The sequence below is a fragment of the Schistocerca serialis genome, chromosome 12 (assembly GCF_023864345.2).
Source record: "Schistocerca serialis cubense isolate TAMUIC-IGC-003099 chromosome 12, iqSchSeri2.2, whole genome shotgun sequence".
Classification (NCBI taxonomy): domain Eukaryota; kingdom Metazoa; phylum Arthropoda; class Insecta; order Orthoptera; family Acrididae; genus Schistocerca; species Schistocerca serialis.
Window position 1 is genome coordinate 141,504,045 of NC_064649.1, and position 21,374 is coordinate 141,525,418.

At 38.4% G+C, this 21,374-nt stretch overlaps 1 protein-coding gene across 1 annotated transcript in view; it reads right to left on the reverse strand.

Annotated features, from left to right (window-relative positions):
• Positions 1-2,939: 2,939 nt before the first annotated feature.
• The window catches only part of LOC126428004 (solute carrier family 46 member 3-like), a 510,919-nt gene continuing 492,484 nt past the window's right edge, over positions 2,940-21,374 (reverse strand). Inside the window, exons 8-9 of the mRNA XM_050089887.1 lie at positions 16,343-16,499; positions 2,940-4,359 (exon numbers count right to left, since the gene is read on the reverse strand). Coding sequence (XP_049945844.1) covers positions 4,050-4,359; positions 16,343-16,499 — 467 coding nt within the window. The 3' untranslated portion in view covers positions 2,940-4,049. The remainder of the gene's footprint in view (positions 4,360-16,342; positions 16,500-21,374) is intronic.

Sequence of the window (21,374 nt, forward strand, 5' to 3'; positions counted from 1 at the left end):
ATATACCATGAAGAATGATAATGTCCAATATATGGTGAGAGATAGCTTTAAAGAAGTAGTTCCAGACATGATCTTTCTGCCATATGTCACCAATGTGAAGGTACTCAATTGGTTATATACCCCAGAAAAACAACACAGACTGATCAGGAAAATCAGTGCATGCCCCAGATTTATTGAAGACAAATAGAGTCCACTAACAGCATCAGGTATTTATCAGATATTGTGCACTTGCAGTTATGTGTGAATTGGTATAATGGGATGATCTGTTAACAATAACAGTGGGACATAAACCAAGCTACACACTAAGTCAGAGAGAGAAATCAGCTGGGCTGAGATGTATAGAGTTGTGCCCAACATTGTTGCTGGGTCTAAACCACTATCTGGGGAATTTAATTACTTGTGAATCTGTAGAGATCTACAAGCCCAGGAACTTTAACAGGAATGAGGAACACTAAGGTTAAGTGGATATTGGATTCCTGTCTTACAGAGAACTACCACAGGAAAGGAGTACAGGTAAAGACCACTGAGGTGTAACTGGACAATACCTGTACTACTATATACAATATTTGCCCACGAACTTAACTTCACTGCATGACGAGCACTCGTGTATTGTTCTTTGATGTAAGATTATCAACAAAACAGGCGCTTCTCACCAGAACTATTTTATATGTGGTCACTTTTAAATATGTTACTTATATCAGCCAGCATCTTACCTGCTCCTGGCTATATACCCCCCCCCCCCCCCCCCCCATTTATTTTCCACCTAGAGCAGCATCACTGAACAATTCATATTTCTGCAATATCTTTTATGCTCACTTGTTCAGTAGAAACATACACCCTCAACTGGCTGAACTGTACCTTGAACATATATAAACAATGTTCATTGGAGATTTTGTTTCATGAGTGTTAGAATGTGCTCTAAGGCGTGCTTTGGTTCCTAATATTTTGTCTCCTGATGTTGGAGACAGCTTCAGAGGCATAATGACATAGTTACTCAATTTTCAAACTTTAACAAGCTTTAAGTTCGTACATAATCACACAACAGTTGTGTCACATCAATCAACTGCCACCAAATACAGAATCATGCCAATGTGCATTACAGAGCTCGTCCTGTGGAACTAAGGCCCAGAACTTGTCTAATTTCAATCCTCCTCATTTCCTGGTGAAGTTGTTTTTGAATTTATATGGCCCCATCATACACCTTAATATAATGATAGTCTTGGAAACAACTACAGTCTCAGAGACTCAGATTTGTTGTTTCCTGGACCAATTGCATGGACTATACATGCTGATTTAGACATATTTCCCTGACAACTGCCCTTGTTTTAAAGCCATGTGTTTATGATACTTTTGGTAGTCTCTATGCACCATTGTCTGCATGTGCAGATGATTTTGTATACTCCTTCCATGACCAATTGTGAGGGTAGGTCCTTTGTTTAAGTTTGAAAATCAAGTAACTGTCCCTTTATGCATATGTGTACAGAGTCAGGAGGCAAAATTCTAGGTGCAGAAATATGCCTTGGACCACAGCTCATAAACCATAAATCATAAAGGATGTAAAATCCAGCTGTGAAAGCCTGCACTGAATTATGTTCATTGTTCTCTTAGAAAAAGCATTAGCCTCAACATTAGTCTGATGGCAAAGAGTATGTACTTTTAATCAATATATTTTATCTTCGTAAATGTAGGATACCTGTGGACACCTGACAGGATGAAGAATAATTGAACAACAAGGCTTACTGAAAAATGAAGGTCACTTCAGTTGATGAACAGAAACATTCAAAGAGCTACACTGAATCTTTAACCATGCATTTCCTCTTCTGCAAGTGAAGAGGGAAAGATGCAGAAAGTAGGCAAGAGAAGAGGAAAGAAAGATGGGAGCTAAATCACAACTTCAGTCAGGATCTCATGCTGCTGTTTTATGATATATTCCTCATGACTTACACTTCTTTCCCAATCTGGTCACATCGTTTCCAACCTGTATTTGAAAGGACACTACTTTTTAATGGTTTTGCTTTCTTATCATCTTTGGCCGAAGTGCCGTATGACAGACTTGTTATTTGTGTTGAATTATACTGTTGTGTTGAATGGATCACCTAATGTAAAAACATAGAATGAACTGCAGTATATTATCCCATTCATCATAAAATTTATTTTTTCATTAATAGTTTGACTTTAGTTTCTTAATTTTTACCATTAAAATCTGTTTTGCATTCAAGCTCTACTTCGATGCTAGTTGGTGGCCATAATATAATTCACACTTTTTTCAAGAATGCAACACTGTGTCTAAACAATGTTGCTGCAGTTACATTCAGTTCAAAAGCTGTAAATATCAGGCACATGATTGTTTGGGGAATCTCTAGCTAATCTAAGCAGAATTTCCTGTTGCTATGCCAGAGTGTCACATTATCAGGCTGTGTTTTTAATTCCTGTCTTGGTTATAGTTTCAGCCGCTGCACTATAAGGTGCTTGAACAAAATAAAGAAATAATATTCATGTATTTATATTTAGCATAATCCATGAATGTATTAGCAGGTATTGTTTATATTGTTGTATACTAGCCTAGCCACTATGCCTTTTTTTCATTTACATATCTCACAGCCAATTGTGTTTTGGTTTAACATGTGTTCAGAATTCTGATGTTATTTTCAGTTCTTTAAGATACAGGAACTTTATTGTTGTGAATCCTTAACTTTATTTTTGGAAACAGTATATCTTTATGAAACACTTTTTTTTAACTCTGTTTTATTGTCATCAGCCCCATTTCTTTGTGGAAACTTAATGTAAAATTTCTAGGATTATTGTAAGCATTACTTTCTTTCTAGAACATACAATTAATTTACTTATATTGGTATTTGTTTCTCTGGAAGAATGTGTGTGGTGTGATCAGACGGGGGTGGGGGGGGGGGGGGGGTGGGGGGGGGGGGGGGGGTGAGAGAGAGAGAGAGAGAGAGAGAGAGAGAGAGAGAGAGAGATGAGGGGATTAAGATAACAGAATATCCTTGGCCCCAACTACATTTTCCTAAGTGCCATATATCAAGAAAGCTAGATTTATTGAAACAATATGGCAGTGGAAAATCTTGGGTATTATCTAAGCAATGACTTAAGAATCTAAAGTCACAGTTTCACTTTGTATACATAAATTGATAAGCAGTCTAAATTTGTCATGTTAAGCTCTCTTGATTTATCATTACTTGAATATATATTGTTAACAAACATTAATTGTGAGCATTGTGTTTGTTTGAGGAATGTGTGTAAAAATAAAATAGCTTTGAATACCACATATTTAACCATTATTGTATGCGAATGAGCTCTGGCTGCTTTAGGAGAAAATCAGCAATGAAGTCATGGTATCATAAGGAGATGTTAAAGCTTGAAGAAAATAAATTATTTTAGATAATAGAGTGAAATATCTAGCTGTGGCATAACAGCAGCTATAATAAAATCTTTCCAAAGAATGAGAAAAATGCACTTTGTCTTCTGCTGCTGTTGGGTACACATTGTCAGGGTGTTTGTAGCCTATCTGATTCTTACAGAAGTTTCTAGTATTTTATGCAGATTACCTCAGTCCTATCATTCCTATGCCACCATCTCATTAAATACTTAGAAACAATCTAGCAACTTGGCATCCAGTATAAAATACTGATGAAACACATACCACAGCTGTTGGGATACCAGATTATCTTCCACACAGACATACTCTGGAAGAGTTTTTCTGCCTGCTATAATAAACTGACAACTTAGTCTTCCATGGCAACATCTATATGTAAAAGACTCCCAGTATACTAGGCTTGTAAAATCAAGGTGTGATACTGAGAATCTTTCACGACATCCATTCATATTATTTTTACACATTTTTACTAATGTCAGAAATCTGCCTTCTTCCAACAATTTTTTTCACCATTGTCTCAAACAATTATGTTATCGTTTGTCAGGTCCCATTAGCGCAACAAAATAAAAGGAAGGCAGAATTAACAAAGCGTGTCATGGTGCACCGTGAAGTCCAAACTGATGAGTTACACTCTCATTGCCACTAGAGATAATGTTCTTCATAGTCGAGCTTCTCCCGGTTTTGTGTCAGAGTCTTGCTCGTACGCCGGATTTTCGACACCAAAGATCTTCCTATGAGTCAGTCCTTCTTCTGCTGCTCTTTGGTCTAGCGTGGATGCATCCACTGCTCTGCTTTCTTCTTTTGACTTGTCACTGAACCTGGCAGAACCATTCCTCACCATGGGGAAGGCCAAGGGATCCGTCTTCGTCGCAGTGGCAGCAGCTTCGAGAACTGCTGTCGTCCTGGTGGCTGCATTTTCTTCTTCATCTTTCTTTCTAGCATCCTTTTTGTGGGAAGCATAGAGCCATCTGTAAACAGAATGCTATGTTAAGTACAATGAGATAAGCTTTTTCATAAAATGTTTTATATGGCTTTCAGACAGGTAAAACATCTAAGCATCTTATGCAGACACTGTACAATTACACATCAATGTGAAATTGCAACATATTTGGGGGGCAATGAGTAAAATGAAACAGCTGTGATACAAATTCTATATATCTTAAAGACTCATCTACATATATATTTGTATCTCTGTATTAAAAACTTGAGTAACCTTCTACCAATATTTATACTAATAATAAAACTGCCATCATGTCTGTCTGTTTCAAGATATTAAAGTCCAAAATAACTAGACAAATTTTGATGAGGTTTTCATGTGTAACTTGAGCACAACTTGGAGCAACACACAGGCTTTGTTCGATCAAAAACCACCATGTTTGTCTATTTTCACAGGTAGCTTGAGGCAAAATATGGACTTTATTTCATCAAAACCCGATAATTACAAAAATTTGATTTAAAGTTTTGTCCATACTAATATTATAAATGCAAAAGTATATGTCTGTTATGCTTTCAAGACTAAACTGCTGAACTGATTCGGATGAAATTTTGGTACAGAGATAGCTTGAACCCTGAGGAAGAACATAGGCTGCTTTAGAATGTAAAAAATTCAACCTTAAGAGGGTGAAGTATGGAACAAAACACCTTTTTTTCTTTACATCAGTGAACATAAACCATGTCAAAAAATTACTAAATTTGTTGCATAATGTATACGCTGTATGATGTCCCTACTCCAGTAGCACTATGCATGGGGGCACATTCCCGCCTACGGCCCCCTTTGCGCATTGCTTCACAGAGACACTGCGCATGCCACTGCATTGTGCATTGGCACATCACATCATGAGCTGTGCTTACCCAAAAAGGCAGACCCATGATGGCAGCTGATGTTGTTGCATGTACAATAACTTACTTACTCACCATGACTCATCATAACAAAATTAATAATGCATGATACCAGCCACAGGTAACAGCTAGTATACAATAGTGTCATTAGGTAATAAGTAAAGTCTTGATGCTTGTGGGAAGGGTATAATTCAGTATAATATGAAAAAGATAAATGATTTAGTCTACCCACAACTCAACCTTAGTGTGGACAGAAGAGTGAGGTATTAAGCCATAAAACCTTTGATCACAGCAGTGGTAAAACATTACAATGCTTTATTGCCAAACTGAATTCTTCAAAGTTACAACAAACATTGAATCCAGTAGGAAACAACCACATACAGTTAACAATTTCAGTTGTGCAGATGTTACATGCAGACATTAGTTTCAAAAAATACAACCCCTAAGGAGAATACAAAATTCATGAGGTCATCATAAAGTCATACCAAGTCTGTTGGCTGCGATGGCATTTTTTGGCAGAATTTTAAATTTTAAGCTGTCTTTGTAGCAAATAAATGACTCAGATAGCTTATGATTAAAAAATTTTGCTAAAAATGCCATAATAGCTAACAGAATTGGTATCACTTTCTATCAGTAAATGACTCAGCCACCATGAACCATAGATCTTACTGTTGGTGGGAGTCTTGTGTGATTCAGGGATACCAAAAGCTGCATTGCAGGTCCAACCACAACAGAGGGGTATCTGATGAGAACAGACAAATGTGTGATTCCTGAAGAGGGACTCTTTTCAGCAGTTCCAGGGGCAACAGTCTGTATGACTGACTGATCTGGCCTTGCAACATCAACCAGTAATGGCCCTGTTGTGCTGGTATTGTGAACAGTGGAAATTACAGCTAAAATTTTTCCTGAGAGCATGCAGCTCTACTATATGGTTCAATGATGATGGGATCCTCTTGGGTAAAATGTTCCAGAGGTAAAATAGTCTCCCTTTTGGATCTCTGGGTGGAGACTACTCAGGAGAATGTCATCAGGAGATACAAAACAGATCGGAGTGTGAATGTTAGATCACGGGTAATCCAGGAGTAGATTTAATAATGAATGAAAAACAGGAATGTTGATAAGCTACTGTGAACAGAGTAGTGAACATATTACTGTAGCCAATATAGACATGAAACCCACACCCACTGCAGCAGTACAAGTTTACGTGCCAACTAGCTCCAAAGATGATGATGATATTGAAGAAATGTATGATGAGATGAAAGAAATTATTCAGGTAGTCAAGGGAGATGAAAATTTAATAGTCATTGGGGACTGGAATTTGATAGTAGGAAAAATAAGAGAAGGGACAGTAGTAGGTGAATACTGATTTGGGAAAAGGAACAAAAGAGGAATCTGCCTGATAGAATTTTGCACAAAATATAATTTAATTGTAACTAACACTTGTTCAGAATCATGAAAGAAGGCTGTATATATGGGAGAGACCTGGGGACACTGGAAGGTTTCAGATTAATTATGTAATGGTACAACAGAAATTTCAGAAGCATATTTTAAATTTTAAGATATTTCCAGAGGCAGATGTGAACTCTGACCACAATTTATAGGTTGTGAACTGTAGATTAAAACTGACAACTACAAAAAGGTAGGAATTTAATGAGATAGGACTTGGATAAACTGAAAGAACCAGAGGTTGTAGAGTGTCTAAGAGGGAGCATTAGGGAATGATTGACAATGACAGGGGAAAGGAATACAGTAGAAGAACAATGGGTAACTTGAAGAGATGAAACAGTGAAGGCAGCAAATGATCAAGTAGGTGAAAATATGAGGGCTAGTAGAAAGATTTTGGTAGCACAAGAGATATTGAATTTAATTGATGAAAGGAGAAAATATAAAACAGTAAATAAAGCATGTGAAATGGAATACAAGCGTCTAAAAAATGAGATTGACAGGAAGTGCAAAATGGATAAGCAGGAATGGCTAGAGGACAAATTTAAGGATTTAGGATCACATTTAACTAGAGGGCAGTTAAAGAGGCCTTTGGGGAACGGAGAAGCACTGAATGAATATCAAGAGATCAGATGAAAAACTAGTCCTAAACAAAGAAGGGAAAGCAGAAAAGTGGGAGTATGTAGAGGGTCTACACAAGAGCGAGGTACTTGAGGGCAATAATGACCACATTTAGGAGAAGTCTCCATGGTCATGGAATGAGTCAATACATGAAATTATAACACGATTGTAGAAACAGATAAAATGAAATATAAGAAACATATTCAGGCGACAAGTTGTTAGTTTAAATAAAGAAAATCAAGAATGTAACACTGGAATTTGCTTAATTTTTTAGCTCTTCCAGGAGCTCCTCGACAGAATAGAAGGAGTGAGCCATGAGGAAACTCTTCAGTTTAGACTTAAAAGAGTTTGGGCTACTGCTAAGATTTTTGAGTTCTTGTGGTAGCTTATTGAAAATGAATGCAGCAGAATACTGTACTCCTTTCTGCACAAGAGTCAAGGAAGTGCATTCCACATGCAGATTTGATTTCTGCCTAGTATTAACTGAGTGAAAGCTGCTAACTCTTGGGAATAAGCTAATATTGCTAACAACAAACGACATTAAAGAAAATACATACTGTGAGGGCAATGTCAAAATTCCCAGACTATTGAATAGGGGTCGACAAGAGGTTTTCGAACTTACACCATACATAGCTCGAACAGCCCGTTTTTGAGCCAAAAATACCCTTTTTGAATCAGAAGAATTACCCCAAAAAATAATACCATACGACATAAGCGTATGAAAATATGCGAAGTATACTACTTTTCGTGTTGAAATGTCACTTATTTCAGATACTGTTCTAATGGTAAATAAAGCGGCATTTAGTTTCTGAACAAGATCGTGAACATGGGCTTTCCACAACAGCTTACTATCTATCTGTACGCCTAGAAACTTGAACTGTTCTGTCTCGCTTATAACATGCCCATTCTGTCTGATTAAAATGTCAGTTCTTGTTGAACTGTGAGTTAGAAACTGTAAAAGCTGAGTCTTACTGTGATTTAGCATCAAATTATTTTCCACAAGCCACGAACTTATATAATGAACTACATTATTTGATAATGTTTCAATATTACACACAAGATCCTTCACTACCAAGGTGGTGTCATCAGCAAACAGAAATATTTTTGAATCACCTGTAATACTAGAAGGCATATCATTTATATAAATAAGAAACAGCAGTGGCCCCAGCACTGACCCTTGGGGAACACCCCATTTAACAGTGCCCCATTGGGACTGAACATCATTACCACTCTCAATATTCTGGAGGATTACCTTCTGCTTTCTGTTCTTAAAGTAGGAGGCGAACCAATTGTAAGCTACTCCCCTTACTCCATAATGTTCCAACTTCTGCAGTAATATTTTGTGGTCAACACAGTCAAAAGCCTTCGTTAAATCAAAGAAAACACCTAACGTTCGCAACCTTTTATTTAATCCGTCCAAAACCTCACAGAGAAAAGAGACTATAGCATTTTCAGTTGTTAAGACATTTCTAAAACCAAACTGTACATTTGACAGCAAATTATGTGAATTTAAATGCTGCAGTAACCTTGTATATACAACCCTCTCGATAACTTTAGCAAACACCGATGGCATAGAAATAGGTCTATAATTGTCAACATTATCCCTGTCTCCCTTTTTATAAAGTGGCTTCACTACCGAGTACTTTAATCGGTCAGGAAACCGACCACTCCTAAAGGAAAAGTTACAGATATGGCTAAGTACTGAGCTAACATATGTGGAACAATACTTCAGTATTCTGCTAGATACCCCGTCATATCCATGAGAGTTCTTGGTCTTTAGTGATTTAATTATTAACTCAATCTCCCTCTTGTCAGTATCATGGAGGAGCATTTCAGGTAACAGTCTCAGAACACTTTTTTCTAAGAGCGCTATATGATTCCCTGTTGGGACTAGGTTTCTATTTAGTTCACCTGCTATATTCAGAAAGTCATTATTAAGTACTGTACATATATGCGACTTATCAGTAACACGGACATTCCCACTACGCACTGATTCTATATTCTCGACCCGTCTCTGCAGACCAGCCACTTCCTTTACGACTGACCATATGGTTTTAATTTTATCCTGAGACTTAGCTATTCTATCTGCATACCACATACTTTTTGCCTTCCTAATAACTTTTTTAAGCACCTTGCAATACTGTTTGTAATGGGCTGCTGCATTTAGATTTTGACTGTTTCTAACATTTTGATATAATTGCCACTTTGTTCTACAAGATATTCTTATCCCTTTAGTCAGCCACCCAGGCTGCCTGTTTGTGCTAGTACCCTGTTTTGAACGTTCTAACGGAAAGCAACTTTCAAAGAGCACAAGAAAAGTCTTGAGGAAAGCATTATATTTATCGTCTACTGTATCAGCACTATAAACATCTTGCCACTCTTGTTCCTTGATAAGGTTTACAAAAGTCTGTACAGCAACTGGATCAGCTTTCCTAAAAAGTTGGTAACTATATTTAACATGTGTTGCAGCACAAAAATCTTTTAGACTTAAAATTTGTGCATCATGATCTGAAAGGCCATTCACCTTTTTGCTAAAAGAATGCCCTTCCAATAATGACGAATGAACAAAAATATTGTCTATGGTTGTTCTACTGTTCCCTTGCACTCTCGTTGGAAAGAATACGGTTTGCATAAGATTATATGAATTAAGGAGGTCTACCAGCATCCTTTTCCTTGCACAATCACTTATACAATTAATATTGAAGTCACCACATATAACTAACTTTTTGTATTTCCTATAAAGTGAACCAAGAACCTCCTCTAGCTTTAGCGAAAATGTTGTGAAATCGGAGTCTGGGGATCTATAAATAACAACAGTAAGAAGTTTTGCTCCACTAAATTTAACCACACCTGCACAACATTCAAACACCTTTTCAGTGCAGTACTTTGAAACATCAATTGACTCAAATGGGATACCGTTTTTCACATACATGGCTACTCCCCCACACCGCAAAGAGCTCCTAGAAAAGCTGCCAGCCAACCTGGCTACTGATAGCCTTGGGAGAGCCAGTTATGACATAACTCTACCATCTGGTGAGAAAGATGTATGAGACAGCCTAAATATCCTCAGATTTCAAGAAGAATATGTTGTGTTCTTCAGTCCTGAGACTGGTTTGATGCAGCTCTCCATGCTACTCTATCCTGTGCAAGCCTCTTCATCTCCCAGTACCTACTGCAGCCTACACCCTTCTGAATCTGCTTAGTGTATTCATCTCTTGGTCTCCCTCTACTGTTTTTACCCTCCACGCTGCCTCCAGTACTAAATTGGTGATCCCTTGATGCCTCAGAACATGTCCTAACAACCAATCCCTTCTTCTAGTCAAGTTGTGCCACAATCTCATCTTCTCCCCAATGTTCATCTTATACCCTCCTTTCAAGACACTGTCCATTCCGTTCAACTGCTCTTCCAAGTCCTTTCTGTCTCTGACAGAATTACAATGTCATCGGCGAACCTCAAAGTTTTTATTTGTTCTCCGTGGATTTTAATAGTACTCCGAACTTTTCTTTTGTTTCCTTTACTGCTTGCTCAATATACAGATTGAATAGCGTCGGGGATGGGCTACAACCCTGTCTCACTCCCTTCCCAACCACTGCCTCCCTTTCATGTCCCTCGACTCTCATAACTGCCATCTGCTTTCTGTACAAATTGTAAATAGCCTTTTGCTCCCTGTATTTTACCCCTGCCACCTTCAGAATTTGAAAGAGAGTATTCCAGTCAACATTGTCAAAAGCTTTCTCTAAATCTACAAATGCTAGAAACGTAGGTTTGCCTTTCCTTAATCTTTCTTCTAAGATAAGTTGTAAGGTCAGTACTGCCTCACGTGTTCCAGCATTTCTACGGAATCCAAACTGCTCTTCCCCAAGGTCGGCTTCTACCAGTTTTTCCATTCATCTGTAAATAATTCGCATTAGTATTTTGCAGCTGTGACTTATTAAACTGATAGTTCGGTAATTTTCACAACTGTCAACACCTGCTTTCTTTGGGATTGGAATTATAATATTCTTTTTGAAGTCTGATGGAATTTCGTCTGTCTCATACATCTTGCTCACCAGATGGTAGAGAGGACTGGCTCTCCCAAGGCTGTCAGTAGTTCTAATGGAATGTTGTCTACTTCCGGGGCTTTGTTTCAACTTAGGTCTTTCAGTGTTCTGTCAAACTCTTGACGCAGTATCTTATCTCCCATTTCCTCTTCATCTACCTCCTCTTCCATTTCCATAATATTGTCCCCAAGAACATCGCCCCTGTATAGACTCTCTATATACTCCTTCCACCTTTCTGCTTTCCCTTCTTTGCTTAGAACTGGGTTTCCATCTGAGCTCTTGATATTCATGCAAGTGGTTCTCTTTTCTCCAAAGGTCTCTTTAATTTTCCTGTAGGCAATATCTATCTTACCCCTCGTGAGATAAGCCTTTACATCCTTACATTTGTCCTCTAGCCATCCCTGTTTAGCCATTTAGCACTTCCTGTCGATCTCATTTTTGAGACGTTTGTGTTCCTTTTTGCCTGCTTCACTTGCTGCATTTTAGTATTTTCTCCTTTCATCAATTAAATTCAGTATCTCTTCTGTAACCCAAGGATTTCTACTAGCCCTCATCTTTTTACCTACTTGATCCTCTGCTGCCTTCACTATTTCATTCCTCAAAGCTACCCATTCTTCTTCTACTGTATTTCTTTCCCCCATTCCTGTCAATTGTTCCCTTATGGTCTGCCTGAAACTCTGTACAACCTCTGGTTCTTTCAGTTTATCCAGGTCCCATCTCCTTAAATTCACACCTTTTTGCAGTTTCTTCATTTTTAATCTACAGTTCATAACCAATAGATTGTGGTCAGAGTCCACATCTGCCCCTGGAAATGTCTTACAGTTTAAAATCTGGTTTCTAAATCTCTGTCTTACCATTATATAATCTATCTGAAACCTTTTAGTATCTCCATGGTTCTTCCATGTATACAACCTTCTTTCATGAGTCTTGAACCAAGTGTTAGCTATGATTAAGTTATGCTCTGTGCAAAATTCTACCAGGTGGCTTCCTCTTTCATTTCTTAGCCCCAATCCATATTCACCTACTACGTTTCCTTCTCTTCCTTTCTGTACTGTCAAATTCCAGTCACCCGTGACTATTAAATTTTCAACTTCCTTCACTACCTGAATAATTTCTTTTATCTCATCATACATTTCATCAACTTCTTCATCATCTCCAGAGCTAGTTGGCATATAAACTTGTACTACAAGCATTAGGAAGTCTTTTCTGAAAGTATTTGTATGGAGTGTAGCCATGTATAGAAATGAAACATGGATGATGAAAAGTGTAGACAAGCAGAGAATAGAAGTTCTTGAAACATGTTGCTACGGACGACTGCTGAAGAGTACATATCTCAAGACAGAGCAAAATAACTGATGATGGTTGGAGTAGAGATGATATAAAATGTAGACTGTCTATGGCAAGGAAAGCGTTTCTGAAGAAGAGAAATAGGTTAATGTCAATTGAACAGAATTGGAAAGAAAAGAAATCTGTGGCACAAGCTGAGTAAAAGAAGGGCTTGATTGGTAGGACACATTTTGTGACATCAAGGGACCACCGATTTAGTACTGCAGAGAAGTGTGTGTGTGTGTGTTTGTGTGTGAGGGGGGGCGGGGGGGGGGGAGGAGGATTAGAACCTGTAGATGATGAATTCAGTGAGCACATGCAGAATGATGAAGGTTACAGTCATTATTCGGAGATGAAGAGACTTGCACAGGATAGAGTAGCATGGAGAACTGCATCAGACAAGTCTTCAGACTGAAGACCACAAAACCACAACAAATGACTCAGGGTATATTTCCTAACTAACTTACAGATACTGTTGTAAGTCCCATCTACAAAACCAGAGATAATCAAACCACCTCAAAATGCAGGCCTAATTCAAGTCTTCCAATTTTCAAAGGTGTATGAGAAAGAGTTCTATTAAAGGATACCAACTTAGATAAATGAGCAGAATTTACTAGCTGATACTTAGTTTGTTTCTTTGTAAGCGATTCTAAAAGAGAAGGCAGTACAAATGAAATGCTACCAGAGACAAACAAGAAAATAAATTTTGTTCAAGTATTCTGTGCCCTTGCCAGATCCATTTATTGTGTGGATCACAAAATTCTACTTAGCAAACTGAAGTGTTAAGATATTATTGGCATCCCTTTTACATGGAATCACTCTTACCTTCGTAATAGAAAACATAAGGTCTCACAGACAGACTGTTTCTAGCGCATGAAACTAACCGCAGAATGGGGCAACGTAACATCTGAAGTATGACCAGGATTGAAACTAGGCACACTCTTGTTACTGACATACATAAATGATCCTCCAGTGACTTCAAATGATGCTTCAAAAACTGCTGATGATACAAGGATGCTAATCGAGGGTCTGGACTCAACCTTACCAGGCACAGCTCAGATGAAAGCTGAACAGGCATGTAAGTGGTTTACAGTTAACAGATTGTTTTACTGTCATAATGGATCAATTTCAGACAACTGATAATGACCTGCTAGCACCTGAAATAGGCATTATGGTCATACACCACATGAAACACATTGTGTAAAATTCCTCTGTGTCCAGTTATATAACTAATTTAAATCAAGAAAGGAATAAACTAATCAAGAATTTCAAGTATTACTCCCTTATTATTTTATTTTTATTTGTTTCTTCCATTGTTAATCTGTCTGTGATAAGTTTACAAGGATATAGAGAGTGTCAGTTCATCTTTCTGTATGACAGTTTGTGTGATCTTTCTAAAGCAATCAGTGCATAGGTGGTAATGGCATAAAAAAGACTATGGTGATACTAAATCACATTTTCATTATATATAAATTAGACAGAGCAAGCTAAAAATAAAAAAAGGGTCTTAACATAATTAATAATTTTACATTTGTATAGAACCACAGTCATATAAAACTTTCTGAATAATATAACTGCCATGTGACTATACAACAAGTTTTATTTTATTTACTTATTTGTAATTCATTAATTGATGAATCAATGCAGTATCACCACCTGCTTGATAGTGTGTTGTGAAATAAAAGCTGTTATACAGTCAAATGGCAGTCATATCTTGCAGAAAATCTATACAATTGTCCAATTTTATATTACATTATGTCATACATATATTTTGTAATTCTAGAAAGCTTTTCCTTGTGACTAAGAAACATCCAAATTGTAGAATGACCTTCACAGAAGAAATTACCTCAGAGATTCCCTGAATGCTGACTTGTTGTCAAACTTAATTTAATATATGGAGAAAGAACATTATAGACTTCTGTGCAAGTGTCATGCACACTAATCTGCACCATCACCAGACTTTTACAATCATTGTGTAAATTGCGCTTTCTCCTTGTACTGTATTTATGATATTCACTATTCCTTTTACACAACTTAGTATTTTTACTTATGAAACACACAAGTAAAAATATAAAATATAACATATCCTTGAGACCAGCTCATTTAGTATCTGTGGAGGAATATTAGCAAATGAGCTCTTTTCTAAACGTTTTAAGTAATTTTGGTTTGCAACATTTGCCACATTCTTGACAATCTCTTCAGCATACATCTCTGGAATGAGCAGTGTATCAAAACTGATGTGATTGCCATATTTGTATCAAATTTCTGCCTTGTCACCATAGCATCAAGCATTTCTGCTCTTATCAATACCATGTTAAGTGGGCACCATTGTATCCAGAATGAAGAATTAATATTCCACTTTTGCAGCATAGTGTGTGCTGTTCTGAACCTTCCTGACAGATTAACCATTGACTCACAAGGTGTGGTCTCTCAGATCACAAGAAAATTTTCTAGCTCACTCTCCAAGGCCAGTTGAGGTGGAATGTTTCTATACTCCCCCTACCCTCCTTGAATTGTCAGTTGTGTTATCGGCTTCTGTGTTTTTTGTTAATATGTGTTACTGATGGGTGTTGGAGTCTTCTAGACCTTGCCTCATGAACTATGTACCTGTTTTCTTCAGTATGATACTGTGTAGCTCAAAATGTGTCATTTTTAACTTTACGGGGTTTGATGAAATTGTTAGTCGGTCTATGGAGGAAGGTATGAGTGATATAGATCAAGAAATAAATAAAAAAGATGGTTTTACATTAGCCAGTGATTGCAGTTCTGATATTGAACAAGAGTATTAGCCAGAGGGAGAACTTCAGGAAAGTTGTGATGGGGATCTGTTTGTTTCTTCAATTAAATACTTAAAGTGTCTGTTAAAACTGAATGTGTTCTGAGTGGTCATAAAAATGTAGTTCCCAGCAATGAATGTCAATCTGACAGACTTTCTATTTGTATGTATTGGGTGGAATTTTTATGCACAAATTTAAACCCTGGAATTTAGTTTGATTTGGAAATTTATTTGCTACAGAGACTGCATAATTTTTCAGAATGTAAAAAGCAGTGTTCTAACAGTCTATTTATGTGCACTATTTAAAAGAACCACACAAAATTATGTGTTTTTGTGTGATAAATAGTAAAATGCTGCGGGCTTTGTTTACTGCAATAAAATAAACTAAAAGCATTTAAACAGCACTTAAATAATTGTAAAAATAAATGTTATGTAGCATAAATTAAAAATTTCAATTGATTTTTGCCTTAGATCTCAGTTTAAATGTATGGGTCCCAAAGACCCCACCTCATGGTTTACATTACAGAAAAGTCACCTCGCGAGTTAATGGTTAAAACTGTGTGTCACCCTGGGACTTGCACCCAGAACCTTTGTCTTCCACGGACAGTGTTCTTACTGACTGAGCTATCAAGGCACAACTCAGGACTCACTCTCACAGTTAAATTTCTGCCAGCACTACTCTCCTAACTGCCAACCTTTCTGCACTCTCGTAATTTACACAACGAGCACCACAGTATCATGTTACCGAGCACTGCAATCTAATTTGGAGACACCAAATTTTCATCCTTTGTCAAAGCAAAAGGTGTGGCCTGAAACATATTGTGGCTGCAGTGTGCCCCAGTGTTTCCTTGTTGATACTTTACATGAGGACTGTAACTCTGTGAGGTTTAGCTAGGCGTACTCACAGGAAAATTGCAACAGCCGGCATGGTGAGACCACCTCCCAATAGGAAGAAGGCCCCAGGCAGGGAGTCCATGGTGGCAGCATAGACGCTGGTGTACAGTGGGGCATACACCAGCGGCATCAGGGCCTCGCACACGCCAAACAGGGAGTTCACCTGGCCTGTGGGCAAAACAATAGCAGTCGTTAGTTGTAGCAGTAGTAATATTCACCCATGGAACACTTTTATAAGGATGTTAGACATGTCACAGCATTACAGATTAGGAAGCAAAACAATCAAACAATGGAAAACCCAGGACAGAACGTAACAATACAAGAGAAGGAACGTTGCTACTTACCATATAGCGGAGATGCTGAGCCGTGACAGGCACAATAAAAAGATTCACACAAACAGAGCTTTCGGCCATTAAGGCCTTTGTCAGCAGTAGACACACATACACACATGCACACACGCGCTCACGCAACTTGCACACACGTCTGCAGTCTCAGAGAGCTGAAATTACACTGCGAGCAGCAGCACCAGTGCATGATGGGAGTGGTGACTGGGTGGGGGAAAGGAGGAGGCTGGGGTGGGGAGGGGGAGGGGTAGTATGGTGGGAGTGGTGGACAGTGAAGTGTTGCAGTTTAGACAGAGAGTAGGTGAGAATGTGCAGAGGGGGGAAGGGATAAGTAGCAGAAATGAGAGAAATAAAAATGAATTAAAAGACTCGGTGTGGCAGGGAAATGACGGCTGTGTAGTGCTGGAATGGGAACAGGCAGGGTGCTGGACGGGTGAGGACAGCGACTAACGTAGGTTAAGGCCAGGAGGGTTACAGGAACGTAAGACGTATTGCAGGAAAAGTTCCCACCTGCGCAATTAAGAAAAGCTGGTGTCGGTGGTAAGGATCCGTATGGCACAGGCTGAGAAGCAGTCATTGAGATGAGGGGTACCATGTTTGGCAGCATGTTCAGCTACAGGGTGGTCCAGTCGTTTCTCGGCCACAGTTTGTCGGTGGCCGTTGATGTGGACAGACAGCTTGTCGGTTGTCGTGCCAACATAGAATGCAGCACAGTGGTTGCAGCTTTGCTTGTAGGTCACATGGCTGGTTTCACAGGTAGCCCTGCCTTTGGAGTAGGTGGTGGAGGGAGGATGTATGGGACAGGTCTTGCATCTAGGTCTATTACAGGGGTATGAGCCATGAGGTAAGGGACTGGGAGCAGGGGTCATGTAAGGATGGATGAATATATTGTGTAGGTTCAGTGGACGGCAGAATACCATGGTAGGAGGGGTGGGAAGGATAGTGGGTAGGACATTTCTCATTTCAGGGTACGACGAGAGGTAATCGAAACCCTGGCAGAGAATGTAATTCAGTTGCCGTAAAACAAAATCATTCAGTGGTAAGTCAATACACTATTACGGTCTGCTTGATAGTGTGTTGTTCCAACTTTGAAATGCGGTAAATCAGTGGTTTTGCACAGCATGGATTCAACAAGTCCTCAATTGATTTCCAGAGGTATGTAGCACATAATTATTGTAAACTACAAGCTGGTGGTTTGCGGGTGCAAAGCTGCCACCCAGCAGTGTCCTAGATCTGCTCCAGTGAGTTCTGATTGGGAAATTTGGTGCCAAGGTATCGCCACGATTTCACTATCACACTCATCAAACCACTGTAGTACGACTTTAGCCTGCAGGAAGATGCCATCGCCTATTGGAAAGACATCGAGCATGAAGAAAAGCAGGTGGTCTGCTTTGTCTAGAACTGTCCTGCTGCCTTTATTACTACCACAAGCCTGATGGAAGCCTAGATAAATATTCCCGATAGCATACTCCAGATGCCACAGAGTAGAATCGTAACAAATTTGCAGCTCACAAAAATTGATGTAAATTCTAGTTTATTATGTGTTAAGTGTCTAAAAATGGTGGTGACATAGACAATTGGAGCTACTCATGTGCTGTTAAAGTAAATAACTGTAAAGGTTTGTCTACACAATCAAAAACACAGAACTGTGTTCTGGTGCCACAGGGCAATCAAAAACTCATAACAGATTCAGCATCAAAAGACGAAATAATTAATTGCTACAAGAGGATAATGATGCCCTGTTTGTGAAAATAAATGAGTCAGAGCAAAAACTAAGTAAATATATAATAAGTGAGAAGTGATGTACAATATAAAGTGTGTCGAACCCAGGTAATTTAAAATTGCAAATGAAGGCAAATACATGTTACAATATGTGCCCGGTACCAATGCCATTTAGAAACAGTGCACCAGAACAAGTAAATGTACTTCCAGGTAAAGAAACAGTTCTGATGCCAGCTAGCAAAAACGCAGTGCAACACGTAAGTGTAGTTAAAGACAGTGTTTACAACTAGCGAAAATGAAACTATGGTTACCACCACCATTAGTGTGCTGGAAGATAAGCACATAAACATAGAAAACAAAACTATGAATTGAGGAATACAGTACAGAAGCTGAAAGTATAATAGTAAGTGACAGACAAGGCAGATATTGTGGAAATATTCTGCTGTGCATATTTTGAGCAGTCATTTACTGGATAATGACACATGGAATGTCTCTGACCTTCAGATTCTGTGATGAGCTGTGAAAGTGAAATACTTTGCAACTACTCTTGATTTTGCCATCCTTCAACCACTTTCCATTCCCACAATAGCAGCACACAATTTCCAAGATGCTTCTCCCCAGGTTTTATAACAATTCATCCAATGTCAATGAAGTTTATACCAGTGGATTGACCCAGTTGCATCCCATAGTGTCACTAGAATTATTCCCTATTCATCTCTGCTCTGCTTATATACTTTGCTAAGCACATCACATGCCAACAACACCATCAGATGTGCAGTGGTCATACTGTTTGGCCTCATATGTGTATATACAGGCATCTAGAGAAATGCTCACAGGTGTAGGTTGACAATGCTGGGGCTAATAGCTGTGGCCTTGTAGTGGGAACCATCCTGGCATTTGCCTCACGTATTCAATTGGTGCACAAGTTTGTAGCGTTTTTCCCTAAGCAACAGATGCATATAACAGAGACTTTAGTCATCAATAATAGACAGATTCTCCTTCACTGTTTACAACTGTCTGCCAGTGTTGGGGCAACTTTTTAATTCTGCAAGTGTAGAAATTGTGGGGATTTAAGGTGAAGAACTAATTAAGCAATGTCTGGAGCACATTCTCATCCATAAAGGAAGTTCCATGAAGGCTGCTCAACAGAAAGCAGGAAAGGTAAAAATGTGAGGGCACAAGATTACAAGAATGAGTTGGGTGTGGAATGAATTCCCAATGCAGCTCTTTAACAGTTTTGTTTTTCTTTTTTTTATTTTTTTTTTTTTTTTTGGGGGGGGGGGGGGGGGTCGGGGGGTAGAGGGGGGTCTGTCTAGCAGAATTTCGACGAGCATTATCATGGAGTACGACCACTTCATGCTATCTTCCTTGTCATTGTTTGTTCTCAGATTGTGTTTGCAAGATGTATCAGCTGTTGACAGTAAATGTCAGCAGTTATGGTTACACCTTGTGGAAGCAATTTGTAGTATACCACATCATCACCGTTGTGGTGTCACCGCCAGACACCACACTTGCTAGGTGGTAGCTTTTAAATCGTCCGCGGTCCGCTAGTATACGACGGACCCGCGTGTCGCCACTGTCAGTGATGGCAGACCGAGCGCCGCCACACGGCAGGTCTAGTGAGATGTACTTAAAAATGTACCTCATGTATCTTATCATGTTATTCAACATGGACACCTTATACTGTTAAGCTGGCACAAAAACAGTCAAGTGACATTAGCAACAAATCTGCAATCAATGATTGTCTTACCAAGGGGACCTGCAAGAGATGGAGTAAAGCGAAGTGAAAGCATGTAACCATGGCTCAACCAACCTTGGTACAATTATACAACAAAGGGATGGGAGGTGTTGATCTTTTCAACAAACTAAGAGGTCTATATAGAACTGGGATACACTCCAAGAAATTGTACTGCTCTCTTGTTAGATTCTGCCTCATCAGTACGTAGATGCTGTATAGAAAGTTTGTTGGAGTTTTGAAGAAGTGTTGTACTATCTCTACTGATATCAGCACTAATGATTAAACCTTGAGGGGCAATGCCAAAATCCAGGGAAGGTGTACCAAATGATGTCCACAGAGTCAGTGTTAGACACTTTGTGGACAAAATTCTAAATCAGAGGAGATGTAAAAATTGTGGAAAAATGCACAAAATTTTGTTTCATAAAGTGTAATGTTGGTCTTCACCCAGATTCTTGTTCTTTGCAATATCATAGGTAAACAATGTGCAAAATACAGAACATATTACTGAAATAATGTGATGTTGGATTTAGTCCAGTTTGTTTTTATTTTCCCAATGCCATTAATGACTGAACTGTAAATTGGAAAAACAGTAACATATAGTTTTATGAATAAAATTAGATTTAACATTGTTTTCTTGCTACATAAAATAATAAATGGTGCTGCTGAACTGTAAATGTTAATGCCCATTGTATGTTTTATCATATGTGAAATATAACAGTGCAAAAATTAAAAAAAAAAAAAAAAACATTTTAGTCATTGGTACATGCTGCTTCCCTTACAAAGAACTACTTTGACTTAATTTCAATAAAAATCAAAAACAAAAAATATGTTTTGTGCATTAATAGGTTAAGACAGTCATGCGAATGGTCTGTGTTGCCATACTTTTTAGTGAGAAAGTGCACTGCAATTGTAAAGCTGACTCATTTCACATCACATCATTGCAAACTGTTCCAGTTATGATCCATGTGACTTACAAATAATTAACTATGGAGATCAAAATCAGGGAAACAGAAACCAAAGATGTGCATTGACAGTACTGATAATTTCTTTGCATCTTGAGAAACAATAAGGAAAGTAAAGGACTATTCTGATGTGGTTCACAACACACCCAGTGAAGAACAGCTGGAAACAATATGGCATAGATATTCACTGGAAAACATAGTTGAAAGGACAGTGGAAGATAAAATTCAATGAGGGAGATCTAGAGTATGCAAAGCAGATCGATGATGTATGTTGTAG